The 15,314-nt window shown below is 34.2% G+C and overlaps 1 protein-coding gene across 1 annotated transcript; it reads right to left on the bottom strand.

The window, feature by feature from the left end:
* Window positions 1-2,601: 2,601 nt before the first annotated feature.
* LOC139843142 (uncharacterized) lies at window positions 2,602-3,288 on the bottom strand. The gene has a single exon (XM_071833213.1). The coding sequence runs from the start codon at window positions 3,286-3,288 to the stop codon at window positions 2,602-2,604; it is 687 nt and encodes a 228-aa protein (XP_071689314.1).
* Window positions 3,289-15,314: the final 12,026 nt, after the last annotated feature.

The following is a 15,314-nucleotide window of genomic DNA, read 5'->3' as shown; positions in this document are numbered from 1 at the left end:
GGAGTATATGGTCTTCTCAATCGAACATTAGGGTCATGTTTGTTTTTTACTTAATTGACTTAATAGCATGGAACTTAATATGAAAAGATATTGAAAGTGTTTGTTTGTGACTTAATATATAAAACATGTCTTAATGTATAAAAATTCAAATAAATGTGAATTTCCGTTCAGGTCCTGACTTTTTATTAACTACTCTAGTAACTACCTATGTACATGGTTAATTTGGTAAATTCAATTATTCAGACGATTATTCATCACAAAAAACAAACACTAATTATTTATTCATCACTTATTCCTCACAGACGTTTTATTTAAATTCAGACAACAAAACTTAATAAGAAAAAAAAAACAAACGGGTCTCAATCTATCTAATACATTATTAGATCATCTATTTTGTTTTAAATTCATATTTTTCTCAAAAAGAAAAATACTCACATCGTCTCATTATAAATGTTAACTATTAACTCAAATTTACTTCTTTCAACTTTGACTCTATATATCTGTATACATGTTATATAATATATAACATTTGATGAAAATTATAAGTATAGATTGAGTTTTAAATTGTGTTTTCATTCATATATATTTTATCAAATAAGACAAACAAAGCAATTTGTGGTACATTAAAATTGAAAAAGAAAGACATTTAAAAGTGTTGGTGATTTTATTATTATTTAAGAATCATTTTAGGTAGTTGTGATTTATTTAAAAGTTTGAGTTTCTAGCAATACTCAACAACGGGTTTGGAGAATGTGAATTGCACGCTCATAGAATTTTATAATATACATTATCGCGGATATAGTGGGATCAAGGGGGTTGCGCAATATTTAAGGGTCCAAGTGGCAACGCCCCTGGTTGGGGTCCTGCTCGAAGGGCTGCACACTTACAGATTGCAACCGAACATAACTGTTTTTCCCTCCAAAAAACAGTCAGAGAATGTCAATCAAGGATAGACAGAAATATTAACATAAACACTAATAATTTGATTTGAATTATTTTTGTCTACAAGTAAATTGATTTCTCGTCTGATCTCAATTGAGATTTCTGCAACCATAGTCCATAGGCTTGTAACCATAGGCTTGTAAGGATCAAAATAGTTAATTAAAAAGGTGTTTTACGTTTTAAGAATGAATCAAGTATTATCAAATCACAAACCCGTTTTATAAAAAACGACTAATAATGAACACATATAATAATGAGACGGAAAAAGTAATAAAATAAAATAGCAAATCTAAATATTAAAACACAAGGTTAAATTACTAGAATAAAACACGTGGGAACGTGATGATATGCTTAATTCTAAGTTATTTTATACATTTCCTTGAATTGAAAGGTGATGGTTGATAAGATTTAAGACCTAACAAGCTAGACTTTAATTCTCATAGTAAACTTCGGCACATGATTCCACAAGTATAATTAAATTGATTTAATGTTAACTTCAATATATGTGCTTCTCAAGTGATTGTTAGGTGCTATATTGGTATCAGGTCATTTGTAGATTCGGAAGATTTAATGGTGTTTGGTTATTTGATTGAAAGTGATGACTGAGAGGTTTGAATTTCAATATATTTGTTTAGGTGTTTTCAACACTTTACTTTTGCACCGCCTCTCACCTCGTGTTTTTGTGTGTCCAAAGCTCGTTAGGAGCTATACTTGGTTCACACTCAATTTGGGTATCAACCACTTCTTCTGGCGTTTCGTTGGACCGCTTCACAAACCTGACTCGAGATTTGGAGGCTTCATTAGGATTTGATCATTAGCCATGTATTGTTTGAAGGTGTATAAGTTTGTTCAATTGTTGTATGTATGATTTGTAAATCGGTGGATCATTTTAAGTAGACTTGTAGTCTGTATCATTTGTATCTTTGCAATCCTTGAATCGCTTCAATTTAAATTTAATGTTGTTGATTTCTAATTTAACACTAATATTCAAATGTTAATATCTTTGTTTGATGAGACACGATGTCCTTATACGCCATTGAACAACATGAGTTCATAAATCTACATTTTAATCGAGAAATCGACTGAAATATAATTCAAATACAAAAATGTCGTTTGTCAACAACCTTATGTGGTTGATGACTGCGGTCTGACCGCAACATCGATCGCAAAACAATCTGATCAGATTCAACTTGCAAACATTAACGTTCAACTACTATTTTGCGATTTAAATGACTTATATTGCATGTTATGGATATAATATTAACTTTACAATGATAATTAATGATGTTCTAAGTTAGAACTTCTAACACATCGTATTAAGAACATATAAATCACTTAATCATTAAAGAAAAAGGTTTGCTAAACCTATAAGCGTTTATTGATTTATCAAATATCCAGGGCCGTCTCATTGATTTTGAAGGCCCTGTTCGAGACGTAAAAATGGGCCCTTATTATTTGACTAAACGCAGAGTATTTCAGTAGCAAGGAGGGGCTGTGACGTTGTCCAATAAATAAAAGTAGGCCCTTTATATAATAAACTTTCATATATAATAATAACAAGTCCAATATTACTAAAAAAAATCTTCATAAATACTAGCATCAATTAAAATAACCGTTGCAAAAAAACATAATATTAAATCAAAAATTTATATACATATGTTATATGAATAATGATGACCTCTTTGCATTTTTGAAAGCAAAGTGATTAGTCAACTTTTCATAATCAACACTCTCTAGCAAATCATTCTCAATAGATATCAATGCTAATCCATTAAGTCGTTCTTGCGTCATTGTGGAGCGTAAGTAATTTTTCAACAACTTAAGTTTTGAGAAACTTCTTTCTGTGGATGCAACTGTAACGGGAATTGTCAACAATACCCTATATGCAATTGTTGCATTAGGGAAACAATCCTTCTGTTTCAAATAGTTTAAAATATCGATGGGTCTCATTATTTCACTTGGCAAGAACTTTCGAAGCAACTTTAATTCCATGAAGAGCTCATTTGCATCAATATCCGAGTGTTCTTTATCTTTATTCATGAGAGCGACTTCAAGATCGTAACAACTCAACTTAAGATGGTCTTCATCAAATAACTTCAACTTTTCAGAAGTAAACAAGAAACGAAATTTTTTCTCATACTCTTTGTATTGTTCAAACCTTGTTTTAAGCGAAACAATTGCTTGGTCAACAATGTATAAGAAATAATTAACTTTGAATGATTCCTCGGAAGAGAGTATCCGATCCTGATCACTTGAACTTTCATCAAATTGTTTTCTTCTACGAATTACACGCTTTTGAGGGAATGAAGGTTCAATATCCATTTCAACTTCAATTTTCTTAGCCATGAGTACTGGGGACTCGTCTAGACATGAGTACTGCTTATCATCCACAAACTGATGGGCAAAGTGAAAGGATGATACAGACCCTTGAAGACATGCTACGAGCATGTGTTATCGATTTCGAAAACAGTTGGGATCGACACCTACCGTTAGCAGAATTTTCCTACAACAGCAGTTCCCATTCAAGCATTGAGATGGCGCCGTTTGAAGCACTTTATGGTAGAAAGTGCAGGTCTCCGATTTGTTGGAGTGAATTGGGGGATAGACAGATTACGGGTTCGGAGATAATATAAGAAACTACTGAAAAGATCATCCAAATTCAACAACGGTTGAAAACCGCCCAAAGTCGACAAAAGAGCTACGCTGACATTAAAAGAAAAGATATAGAATTTGAAATTGGAGAGATGGTCATGCTTAAAGTTGCACCTTGGAAAGGTGTTGTTCGATTTGGTAAACGAGGGAAATTAAATCCAAGGTATATTGGACCATTCAAGATTATTTATCATGTCGGACCAGTAGCTTACCGACTTGAGTTACCTCAACAACTCGCGGCTGTACATAACACTTTCCACATCTCGAATTTTAAGAAATGTTTTGCTAAAGAAGATCTCACTATTCCGTTAGACGAAATCCAAATCAACGAAAAACTTCAATTCATCGAAGAACCCGTCAAAATAATGGATCGTGAGGTTAAAAGACTTAAGCAAAACAAGATACCAATTGTTAAGGTTCGATGGAATGCTCGTAGAGGACCCGAGTTCACCTGGGAATGAGAAGATCAGATGAAGAAGAAATACCCGCACCTATTTCCGGAAGATACGTCAACACCTCCAACTGCTTAAAATTTCGGGACGAAATTTATTTAACGGGTAGGTACTGTAGTGACCCGAAATTTTTCATGTTTATATATATATTAAATGAAATTGATATTTACATGATTAAGTGTTTCCAACATGTTAAGCAATCAAACTTGTTAAGACTTGGTTATTTGAAATGAGTTTCATGTAGACAATTGACCACCCAAGTTGACCGGCGATTCACGAACGTTAAAACTTGTAAAAACGACATGACGATATATATATATGGATATACATATAGTTAACATGAGATTATGATAAGTAAGTATCTCCATAAGTATATTAACAATGAGTTATATACATAAAAATGAGACTACTAAGTTAAGAAACTTGAAACGATATATATAACGATTATCGTTATTACAACGTCTTACTAAATACATATGTATCATATTAAGATATTGTTACACTATATTTAACATGATAAAATGATAATTATATATATCATTAAGTATGTTAACAATGAACTACATATGTAAAACAAGACTACTAACTTAAGAATTTTGAAACGAGGCATATATGTAACGATTATCGTTGTAACGACATTTAAATGTATATATATATCATATTAAGATATATTCATACATCATAATATCATGATAATGTAATAATTTAACATCTCATTAGATATAATAAACAATGGGTTAACAACATTAAATGAGATCGTTAACTTAAAGGTTTCAAAACAACACTTACATGTAACGAATAACGATGACTTAACGACTCAGTTAAAATGTATATGCATGTAGTGTATTTAGATGTATTAGTACACTTTTGAAAGACTTCAAGACACATATCAAAGTACTTCTACTTAACAAAAATACTTATAATTGCATTCTCATTCATTTTCATCAACAATTCTACTCGTATGCAACCGTATTCGTACTCGTACAATACCCAGCTCCTAAACGTATATACTATTGGTATATACATATAATAATTCAGCTCTTAGCAGCCCTAGATAGTCAACAAACATGTGGAACCAACAATTAGACAACTAGCATGACTTATGAGCAAGGAAACAAAAACAAGAACTCCTTTTAACCCCACTCACCTTCACCACTCACCACCTACTCCATTTCACTTCCAATTTTCTTCCCAATTCTCTCTCAAAACACACACTCTCTTCCATGAACGTATAAGTTACTATTTTTCCAGCAAGAACCATCAAATACAAGCTTTGGTTATTACCTATAATCATCATAAAAACAATTACTCAAGAACACATTAAGAACACTTCCAAGTTTACAAGTTTACTTCCAAGTTTCCTAATCCATTCCAAGCAATCATCTAAGATCAAGAAACCTTTATTATTTATAGTAGGTTATCTTTCTAAATCAAGGTAATATTCATATTCAAGCTTTGATTCAATTTCTATAACTATAACTATCTTAATTCGAGTAATAATCTTACTTGAACTTGTTTTTGTGTCATGATTCTATTTCAAGAACTTCCAAGCCATCAAAGATCCTTTGAAGCTCAAGTTATTTTTCTCATTTCCAGTAGGTTTATCCACAAAACCTGAGGTAGTAATGATGTTCATAACATCATTCGATTCATATATATAAAACTACCTTATTCGAAGGTTTAAACTTGTAATCACTTGAACATAGTTTAGTTAATTCTAGACTTGTTCGCAAACAAAAGTTAATCCTTCTAACTTGACTTTTAAAATCAACTAAACACATATTCTATATCTATATGATATGCTAACTTAATGATTTAAAACCTAAAAACACGAAAAACACCGTAAAACTGGATATACGCCGTCGTAGTAACACCGCGGGCTGTTTTGGGTTAGTTAATTAAAAACTATGATAAACTTTGATTTAAAAGTTGTTCTTCTAGGAAAATGATTTTTCTTATGAACATAAAACTATATCCAAAAATCATGGTTAAACTCAAAGTGGAAGTGTGTTTTCCAAAATGGTCATCTAGACGTCGTTCTTTCGACTGAAATGACTACCTTTACAAAAACGACTTGTAACCTGTATTTACGACTATAAACTTATACTTTTTCTATTTAGATTCATAAACTTAAGTTCAATATGAAACCATAGCAACTTGAATCACTCAAAATGGATTTAAAACGAAGAAGTTATGGGTAAAACAAGATTGGATATTTTTACTTGTTGTAACTACGTGAAAATTGGTAACAAATCTATATTAATCATATCCTAGCTAACTCATATTGTATTATACATGTATTCTAATATATTATATAATCTTGGGATACCATAGACACGTATGCAAATGTTTTGACATATCATATCGACCCATATATATATATTATTTGGAACAACCATAGACACTCTATATGCAGTAATGTTGGAGTTAGCTATACAGGGTTGAGGTTGATTCCAAAAATATATATACTTTCAGTTGTGATCTAGCCTGAGACGTATATACACTGGGTCTTGGATTGATTCAAGATAATATATATCGATTTATTTCTGTACATCTAACTGTGGACAACTAGTTGTAGGTTACTAACGAGGACAGCTGACTTAATAAACTTAAAACATTAAAACGTATTAAAAATGTTGTAATTATATTTTGAACATACTTTGATATATATGTACATATTTGTTATAGGTTCGTGAATCGACCAGTGGCCAAGTCTTACTTTCCGACGAAGTAAAAATATGTGAAAGTGAGTTATAGTCCCACTTTTAAAATCTAATATTTTTGGGATGAGAATACATGCAGCTTTCTAAATGTTTTACAAAATAGACACAAGTACGCGAAACTACATTCTATGGTTGGATTATTAAACCGAATATTACCCCTTCATGTCTGGTAGCCTAATAATTAGGGAAATGGCCCCTAATTGACGCGAATCCTAAAGATAGATCTATGAGCCTAACAAACTCCATTCTGGAATTTGGAATGCTTTAATACTTTGATTTATATCGTGATTGCGATTGCCAATTTATGACATACTTGCAAATATGCGGGGAATATTCTATATGCATTATGTTAATGTCGGTTACCAGGTGTTCATCATAGAATGATTTTTATACACTTGCGAGTGTAGGATTATTGAATAAATGAAATCTTGTGGTCTATTATATTAATTTGATAATATATAGGTTAAACCTATAACTCACCAATATTTTTATTGACGTTTAAAGCATGTTTATTCTCAGGTGATTATTAAGAACTTCCGCTGTTGCATGCTAACATATGGACAAGACTTGGTGTCAGCATGCTTGTATAATATTGTTTAAAACTGCATTCGAGATTTACTTTGTTGTAACATATTAATATTGTAAACCAATATGTATTGGAAGTATGTAAGTGTGATATTTTTAGATTATCATTTCTGGTAATCTAGATGGTGTCCTTTTAACCTTGTCGATAAAATAAAAGTTATGGTTTGTTTTAAAAACGAATGTAGTCTTTTAAAAACGTCTCATATAGAGGTCAAAACCTCCCAACGAAATCAATTAATATGGAACATTTATAATCAATATGAACGGGACATTTCAGTTGGTATCAGAGCGTTGGTCTTAGAGAACTAGAAAATTTACATTAGTGTGTTTTATCGAGTTTGTTAGGATGCATTAGTGAGTCTGGACTTCGACCGTGTTTTCTTTAAAAATGATTGCTTAATATTTTTTTTTTTGTTGGAAACTACAAATTGTAACATGTAAATATTATGTGATAAATTAATCTCTTAACATGTTTGATATTGTGTGATAGATGTCTACCTCTAGTACAAATTCCATCGACTCACCTAATAACAATGAAGAGTAGAATATATATTGGGAAGATTCACAAATTCCCGAAGAGGAACCGGAAGAGGAGGAACCGGAAGAAGAAGAAGAGGTTCCGGAGGAAGAAATATTGATACCTACAGTAAATCGATTAAATAAAAGAAAATCCTCAACCAACGGATCAAAGTTAAAAATGGTCAATGGTGTTTCCGCCAAGGAAGCAAAATATTGGGAAGATTACTAATTTTCCGATGAATCAGATCCCGATGAGGATTCCGATGATGTTATAGAAATTACCTCGACCCAATTTAATAAAGCAAAAGAAAATAATAGGGGAAAAGGTATAAAAATAGAGAAACCTGATTCCAACCCCGATGAACTTTATATGTATCGACAACATCCGTATTTTCTAAAATGTAACAATAACCCGGGAACCTCTAAACCACCAGGTTTTTCTAAACCATTGTGGAAAACAATGGCTCGTATTAGAGGAACACCATATATTCCTAGAAAATTAGGAAAGCGAACCAAGTCCGAAGAAGAAGAAACCAGTGATTCAGATTAGAGGGTTGTAATTATGTTGTGTATTATATGTATTGTAGTGTGCTTGTACTTTTATGTTCTATGTAAAAATTATTTGTATTGTTTGTTAATTATCTTTTACGAATCTAATCCTTGTCTATTTTACAGTATAAAAATAAAATGGACGTTAAGGGTAGACAACCGAATATTTTAGAAGACCTACCAGAGGATATGATTGAGGAAATCTTGTCTAGAGTCGGTCAGAATTCATCAGCACATTTAGTTATGGCGAAATTAACTTGTCCAACATTTGAAAGACTTTCCAGAAATGCCTTAGTTTACAAAAGGCTTTCCTTTGATAGGTAGGGTATATCGCATTGGGGAGACCGTAAGTTACGCCGTGTTTTCTTTAAAGCGTTAAATGCGGGGAACCCAAATGCAATTTTACGCTACGGGTTAAGAACCTATTTTGACTCAACATATCCCAACATAGGATTTCGTGAGTTAGAAAGAGCTTCTAACATGCAACATAAAGAAGCATGTTATACTTACGGGTTAGTGATGTTCGCTTCTCATCAAAGTGAGAAAAAGAACATCGGATTACAACTATTAAATGAAACATTCCCACAAGTGACGGATTCAGTAGTTGGGGTGAGAAACAAGGTTTTTAGATTATTACGAGGCTGTTGAACATTACGAAATCCTCATCCTTTTGGCGACATTACAACATCTGCCTAGACAATGGTCATAACGGTTACTTTACACAAGACCAAGGATGGGAAGTCGTCTTAGTAAAACCAGAATGCATGACTTGTTTCTGGACTTATGAATTATGTGTCTTTATTTCTTTTGCTGAACAACTTGCGTATTAACTAGAATTGCCTTTATAGCTGCCGAGTAGCAAAGATATTATGTGCTATATTTTATCCTATATGTATAATAGTGGTATTGTATGTTTGTAAAATATTGTATAAAATTTTGAACGCGAAATATTATTGTAATAAGTTTTTTATATAGAATCGTAGTAGTTGAATTGTATATTAGCTACTAAGTATGAACTTAACGGGTAGGTACTACCCGAATTAAAACTATAAAATGCTAATATGAAGAAAAAGCTTTTATAAATGAGTTCATATTATGCTACGAAATACTATTGACTACTCTTAATATTCTATATGATTAACTTAATTCTTTTGGGCTATTTTTGAAGGAAATGGCACCGACGACTCGTCAGAATTTGAACATGAGCGAGGAAGACTTCCGTGTTTTCCTTGCAGCAAACATAGCCGCGGTACAGGCTGCGATGCAAAATAACAATAACTCTGGATCTAGCAGTGGAACTAATTCCACAAGAAATCGTGTAGGATGCTCCTACAAAGAATTCACTGCCTGCAAACCTTTGGAATTTGATGGAATCGAAGGACCAATTGGATTGAAACGGTGGACCGAGAAAGTCGAATCGGTGTTTACCATAAGTAAGTGTACTAAAGAGGACAAAGTTAAGTACACCACGCATACCTTCACAGGTACTGCGTTAACGTGGTGGAACACCTATCTTGAACAGGTAGGACAAAATGCTGCTTACGCACTACCGTGGTCGGCATTTAAGCAATTGATGAACGAGCAGTACCGTCCTAGAAACGAAGTCAATAAGCTCAAGGTAGAACTTGGAGATTTACGAACACAAGGGTTCGACATTACCACATATGAACGACGATTCACAGAGTTGTGCCTATTGTGTCCGGGAGTGTTCGAAGATGAAGAAGAGAAGATCGACGCGTTTGTAAAAGGTTACCAGTAAGGATTCAAGAAGATGTGAGTTCACACGAGCCCGCTTCCATACAGAAGGCAAGTCGAATGGCTCATAAACTCATAAATTAGATTGAGGGGAGAATTAAAGAGCAAGCGACCGAAGAAGCCAACACGAAACAAGTCAAGAGGAAGTGGGAAGAAAATAGTGACAAGAGTCACCAATACAACAACAACAACAACAACAACAATAACAACAACAACAACAACAACAATAATCGCAATTACAAATGCAATAACTACCACCACAACCGCAACTTTAACCGCAACAACAATAACAATCCCAACAACTACAACAACTACAATAACCGTTCCAACAACTACAACAACCGCAACAACAACAATCCCAACAATAACAACCAGAGGCAGAAACCATGCCAGAGGTGTGAAGGATACCATCCGACTGGGCTTTGTACGACATCGTGTACTAAGTGTAATAGAAAGGGTCATGGTACGACGAAGTGTGAAGTTTACGGACCAATGGCTAACAAGAATAAAGGAACAAGTAATGTCGGAACAAATAATACCGCCATTATTTGTTATGGATGTGGGAAGCCGGGTCATATCAGAAACGAATGCCCAAATCAGGGGAATACTAATGGACAGGGCCGCAGAAGAGTTTTTAATATTAATACGGCAGAAGCGCAAGAAGACCCGGAGCTTGTTACGGGTACGTTTCTTATTGATGAAAAACCTGCTTATGTTTTATTTGATTCGGGTGTGGATAGAAACTATATGAGTAGAGATTTTTGTGCTAAATTAAGTGATCCATTGACGCCTATGAATAATAAATTTTTACTCGAATTAGCAAACGGTAAATTAATTTTGGCAGATAAAATATGTCGAAATCGAGAAATTAAACTGGTTAGCAAAACGTTTAAGATTGATTTGATATTAGTAGAGTTTGGGAGTTTTGATGTGATAATTGGCATGGACTGGTTGAAAAAGCAGAGAGCAGAGATCGTATGTTACAAAAATGCAATTCGCATTGTACGAAAAGAAGGAAAACCCTTAATGGTGTACGGAGAAAAGAGCAACGCGAAGTTAAATCTTATTAGTAATTTGAAGGCGCAAAAACTAATAAGAAAAGGTTGTTACGTCATTCTAGCACACATCAAGGAAGTTAAACCTGAAGAAAAGAACATCAGTGATGTTCCTGTGGCAAAAGAATTTTCCGATGTATTTTCGAAAGAATTATCGAGATTACCCCCACATCGATCCGTTGAATTTCAAATGGACGTTGTACCAGGAGCTGTACCAATAGCTCGTGCTCCATATAGAATCGCATCCAGTGAAATGAAGGAACTCCAAAACCAACTACAAGAAATTTTAAAGCGTGGTTTTATACAACCAAGTACATCACCATGGCGAGCTCCTGTTTTGGTTGTCAAAAAGAAGGATGGTACATTCAGGTTGTGTATCGACTACCGAGAGTTGAACAAACTTACCATCAAGAACCATTATCCACTACCGAGAATCGACAACTTATTTGAGCAACTACAAGGCTCGTCAGTTTATTCGAAGATTGATTTACGTTCTGGGTATCATCAAATGCGGGTGAAGGAGGATGATATTCCGAAGACTGCTTTTAGAATGCGTTACGGTCATTACGAGTTTATGGTTATGCCGTTTGGGTTGACTAACGCACCAGCTGGGTTCATGGACCTCATGAACCGAGTGTGTGGACCATACCTTGACAAATTTGTCATTGTTTTCATCGATGACATACTTATTTACTCAAAGAATGATCAAGAGCACGAAGAACATTTGAGAAAAGTGCTAGTGTTGTCGAGGAAAGAAAAACTGTATGCTAAGTTTTCAAAGTGTGCATTTTGGTTGGAAGAAGTTCAATTTCTCAGACACATAGTGAACAAAGAAGGTATTCAGGTGGATCCAGCAAAGATTGAAACCGTTGAAAAGTGGGAAACCCCGAAAACTCCGAAGCATATACGCCAATTTTTAGGACTGGCTAGTTACTACAGAAGGTTCATCCAAGATTTTTCCAAAATAGCAAAACCCTTGACTGCATTAACATATAAAGGGAAGAAATTTGAATGGAAGGATGAGCAGGAGAAAGCGTTTCAATTGTTAAAGAAAAAGTTAACTACGACACCTATATTGTTATTGCCTGAAGGGAATGATGATTTTGTGATATATTGTGATGCGTCAAAGCAAGGCCTCGGTTGTGTATTAATGCAACGAACGAAGTTAATTGCTTATGCGTCCAGATAATTGAAGATTCACGAGCAAAATTATACGACTCACGATTTGGAATTGGGCGCTGTTGTTTTTGCATTAAAGACTTGGAGGCACTACTTATATGGGGTCAAAAGTATTATATATACCGACCACAAAAGTCTTCAACACATATTTAATCAGAAACAACTGAACATGAGGCAGCGTAGGTGGATTGAATTGTTGAATGATTACGACTTTGAGATTCGTTACCACCCGGGGAAGGCGAATGTGGTAGCCGACGCTTTGAGTAGAAAGGACAGGGAACCTATATGGGTAAAAGCTATGAATATAATTATTCGTACTAACCTTACTACTCAAATAAAGGAGGCGCAACAGGGAGTTGTAAAAGAAGGAAAGTTGAAGAATGAAATACCCAAAGGATCGGAGAAACATCTTAATATTCGGGAAGACGGAACCCGGTATAGGGCTGAAAGAATTTGGGTACCAAAGTTTGGAGATATGAGAGAAAAGGTACTTAAGGAAGCACATAAAACCAGATATTCAATACATCCCGGAGCGGGGAAGATGTACAAAGATTTCAAGAAACACTTTTGGTGGTCGGGTATGAAAGCCGATATTGCTAAATACGTAGGAGAATGTTTGACGTGTTCTAAGGTCAAAGCTGAACATCAAAAACCATCAGGTCTACTTCAATAACCTGAAATCCCGGAATGGAAATGGGAAAACATTACCATGGATTTCATTACTAAATTGCCAAGGACAGTAAGTGGTTATGATACAATTTGGGTAATAGTCGATCATCTTACCAAGTCAGCACACTTTCTGCCAATGAGAGAAGATGATAAAATGGAGAAGTTAGCGCGATTATACTTGAAGGAAATTATCTCCAGACATGGAATACCAGTCTCTATTATCTCGGATAGGGATGGCAGATTTGTTTCAAGATTTTGGCAGACATTGCTTCAAGCATTGGGGACTCGTCAAGACATGAGTACTGCTTATCATTCACAAACAGATGGGCAAAGTGAAAGGACGATACAGACCCTTGAAGACATGCTACGAGCATGTGTTATCGATTTCGGAAACAGTTGGGATCGACATCTACCGTTATCAGAATTTTCCTACAACAACAGTTACCATTCAAGCATTGAGATGGCGCCGTTTGAAGCACTTTATGGTAGAATGTGCAGGTCTCCGTTTTGTTGGAGTGAAGTGGGGGATAGATAGGTTACGGGTCCGGAGATAATACAAGAAACTACTGAAAAGATCATCCAAATTCAACAACGGTTGAAAACCGCCCAAAGTCGACAAAAGAGCTACGCTGACATTAAAAGAAAAGATATAGAATTTGAAATTGGAGAGATGGTCATGCTTAAAGTTGCACCTTGGAAATGTGTTGTTCGATTTGGTAAACGAGGGAAATTAAATTCAAGGTATATTGGACCATTCAAGATTATTGATCGTGTCGGATCAGTAGCTTACCGACTTGAGTTACCTCAACAACTCGCGGCTGTACATAACACTTTCCACGTCTCAAATTTGAAGAAATGTTTTGCTAAAGAAGATCTCACTATTCTGTTAGACGAAATCCAAATCAACGAAAAACTTCAATTCATCGAAGAACCCGTCGAAATAATGGATCGTGAGGTTAAAACACTTAAGCAAAACAAGATACTGTCATACCCCGTCCTAATCCATCTGGACGAAATCACCAACATCTGGTCCCATTGCGATGATCAACTCCAAATAATGTCTTTAAAATGAGCAAATGCACAGCGGAAGGTTTTTTTCATCCCTGAGAATAAACATGCTTTCAAGTGTCAACCAAAAGGTTGGTGAGTTCATAAGTTTATCATAAAACAATAAAATTCATCATTTTGATAGACCACAAGATTTAAATGCTGCATGGTACAAATGGACCCGAATCCTATACCCACCTGTAATGTACGTGCGATATCTTTTAAATACAGTACACATTTCTCGTGTACGAAATCCTTTTTCATAAATCTTAGTAACCGTACACATATCTCATGCACAAAAATAACATACACATAACTTGTGTATAAAATCATTCTCTCGATACATAACATTCATTTTTCATTGCTTTCATAACTTGGCTTGGTAACCGACCTTAACATATAATGCGCATAATAATATCCCCAAAACAGAACATCTCGTCAGTATATTAATCATATAAACTTCGAAGTACTAAACACCACGCCCACTAGCCCTTCCGTCTAGTGAACATTCTGGGTGGGGGTGTTAAACCCGGTAGCTACCTTTAGAATTCGCGTCAATTAGGCATGCACTAATTCTCAAAATTAGTGATGTTCCCTAATTCTTAGGTTACCAAGCAATAATAATCAGGGGAAAAATATTCATATCAATTGTGGCAATTATCACGTCCACATAATTCAATGGTGGCAATTATCACGTCCACATAATTCATTCGAGGAATGTTTTGCTTGTGTCTATCTCGTCAAACATTTATAAAAGCATTTCATGTATTCGCAGATTCAAAATGTATTTCAAAAGCATTTAATAAAGCAGTTGTAAAAGTAGCGCCTGTATTCTCAGTCCCAAAAATGTAAAGAGTAAAAGGGAATCAAATGAACTCACCCTACAATATTTTGTAGTAAAAATATTCATACGACAGAACTGAACAATGCAGGGTTAGCCTCGGATTCACGAACCTATATCATTTGTATATATATTAAAACATATAATGGAAATCACATAATTTCCTTTATTACTTATATATTATTTATGTGTTTGTAGTTTACATAAAATTTATACTAAATTTTATTAAAAATATACTTCATTTTTACTTATTATATCTTAACTTATATATTATATAAATTACTTTAAAATAGTTATTATTTATTCGTTTAGTTATTTTAAAATATCTATATATATACATATATGT

The sequence above is a fragment of the Rutidosis leptorrhynchoides genome, chromosome 4 (genome assembly GCF_046630445.1).
Source record: "Rutidosis leptorrhynchoides isolate AG116_Rl617_1_P2 chromosome 4, CSIRO_AGI_Rlap_v1, whole genome shotgun sequence".
Lineage (NCBI taxonomy): Eukaryota > Viridiplantae > Streptophyta > Magnoliopsida > Asterales > Asteraceae > Rutidosis > Rutidosis leptorrhynchoides.
Note: the sequence above shows the minus strand (reverse complement) of the source record. Positions and strands in the feature narration are given on the sequence as shown.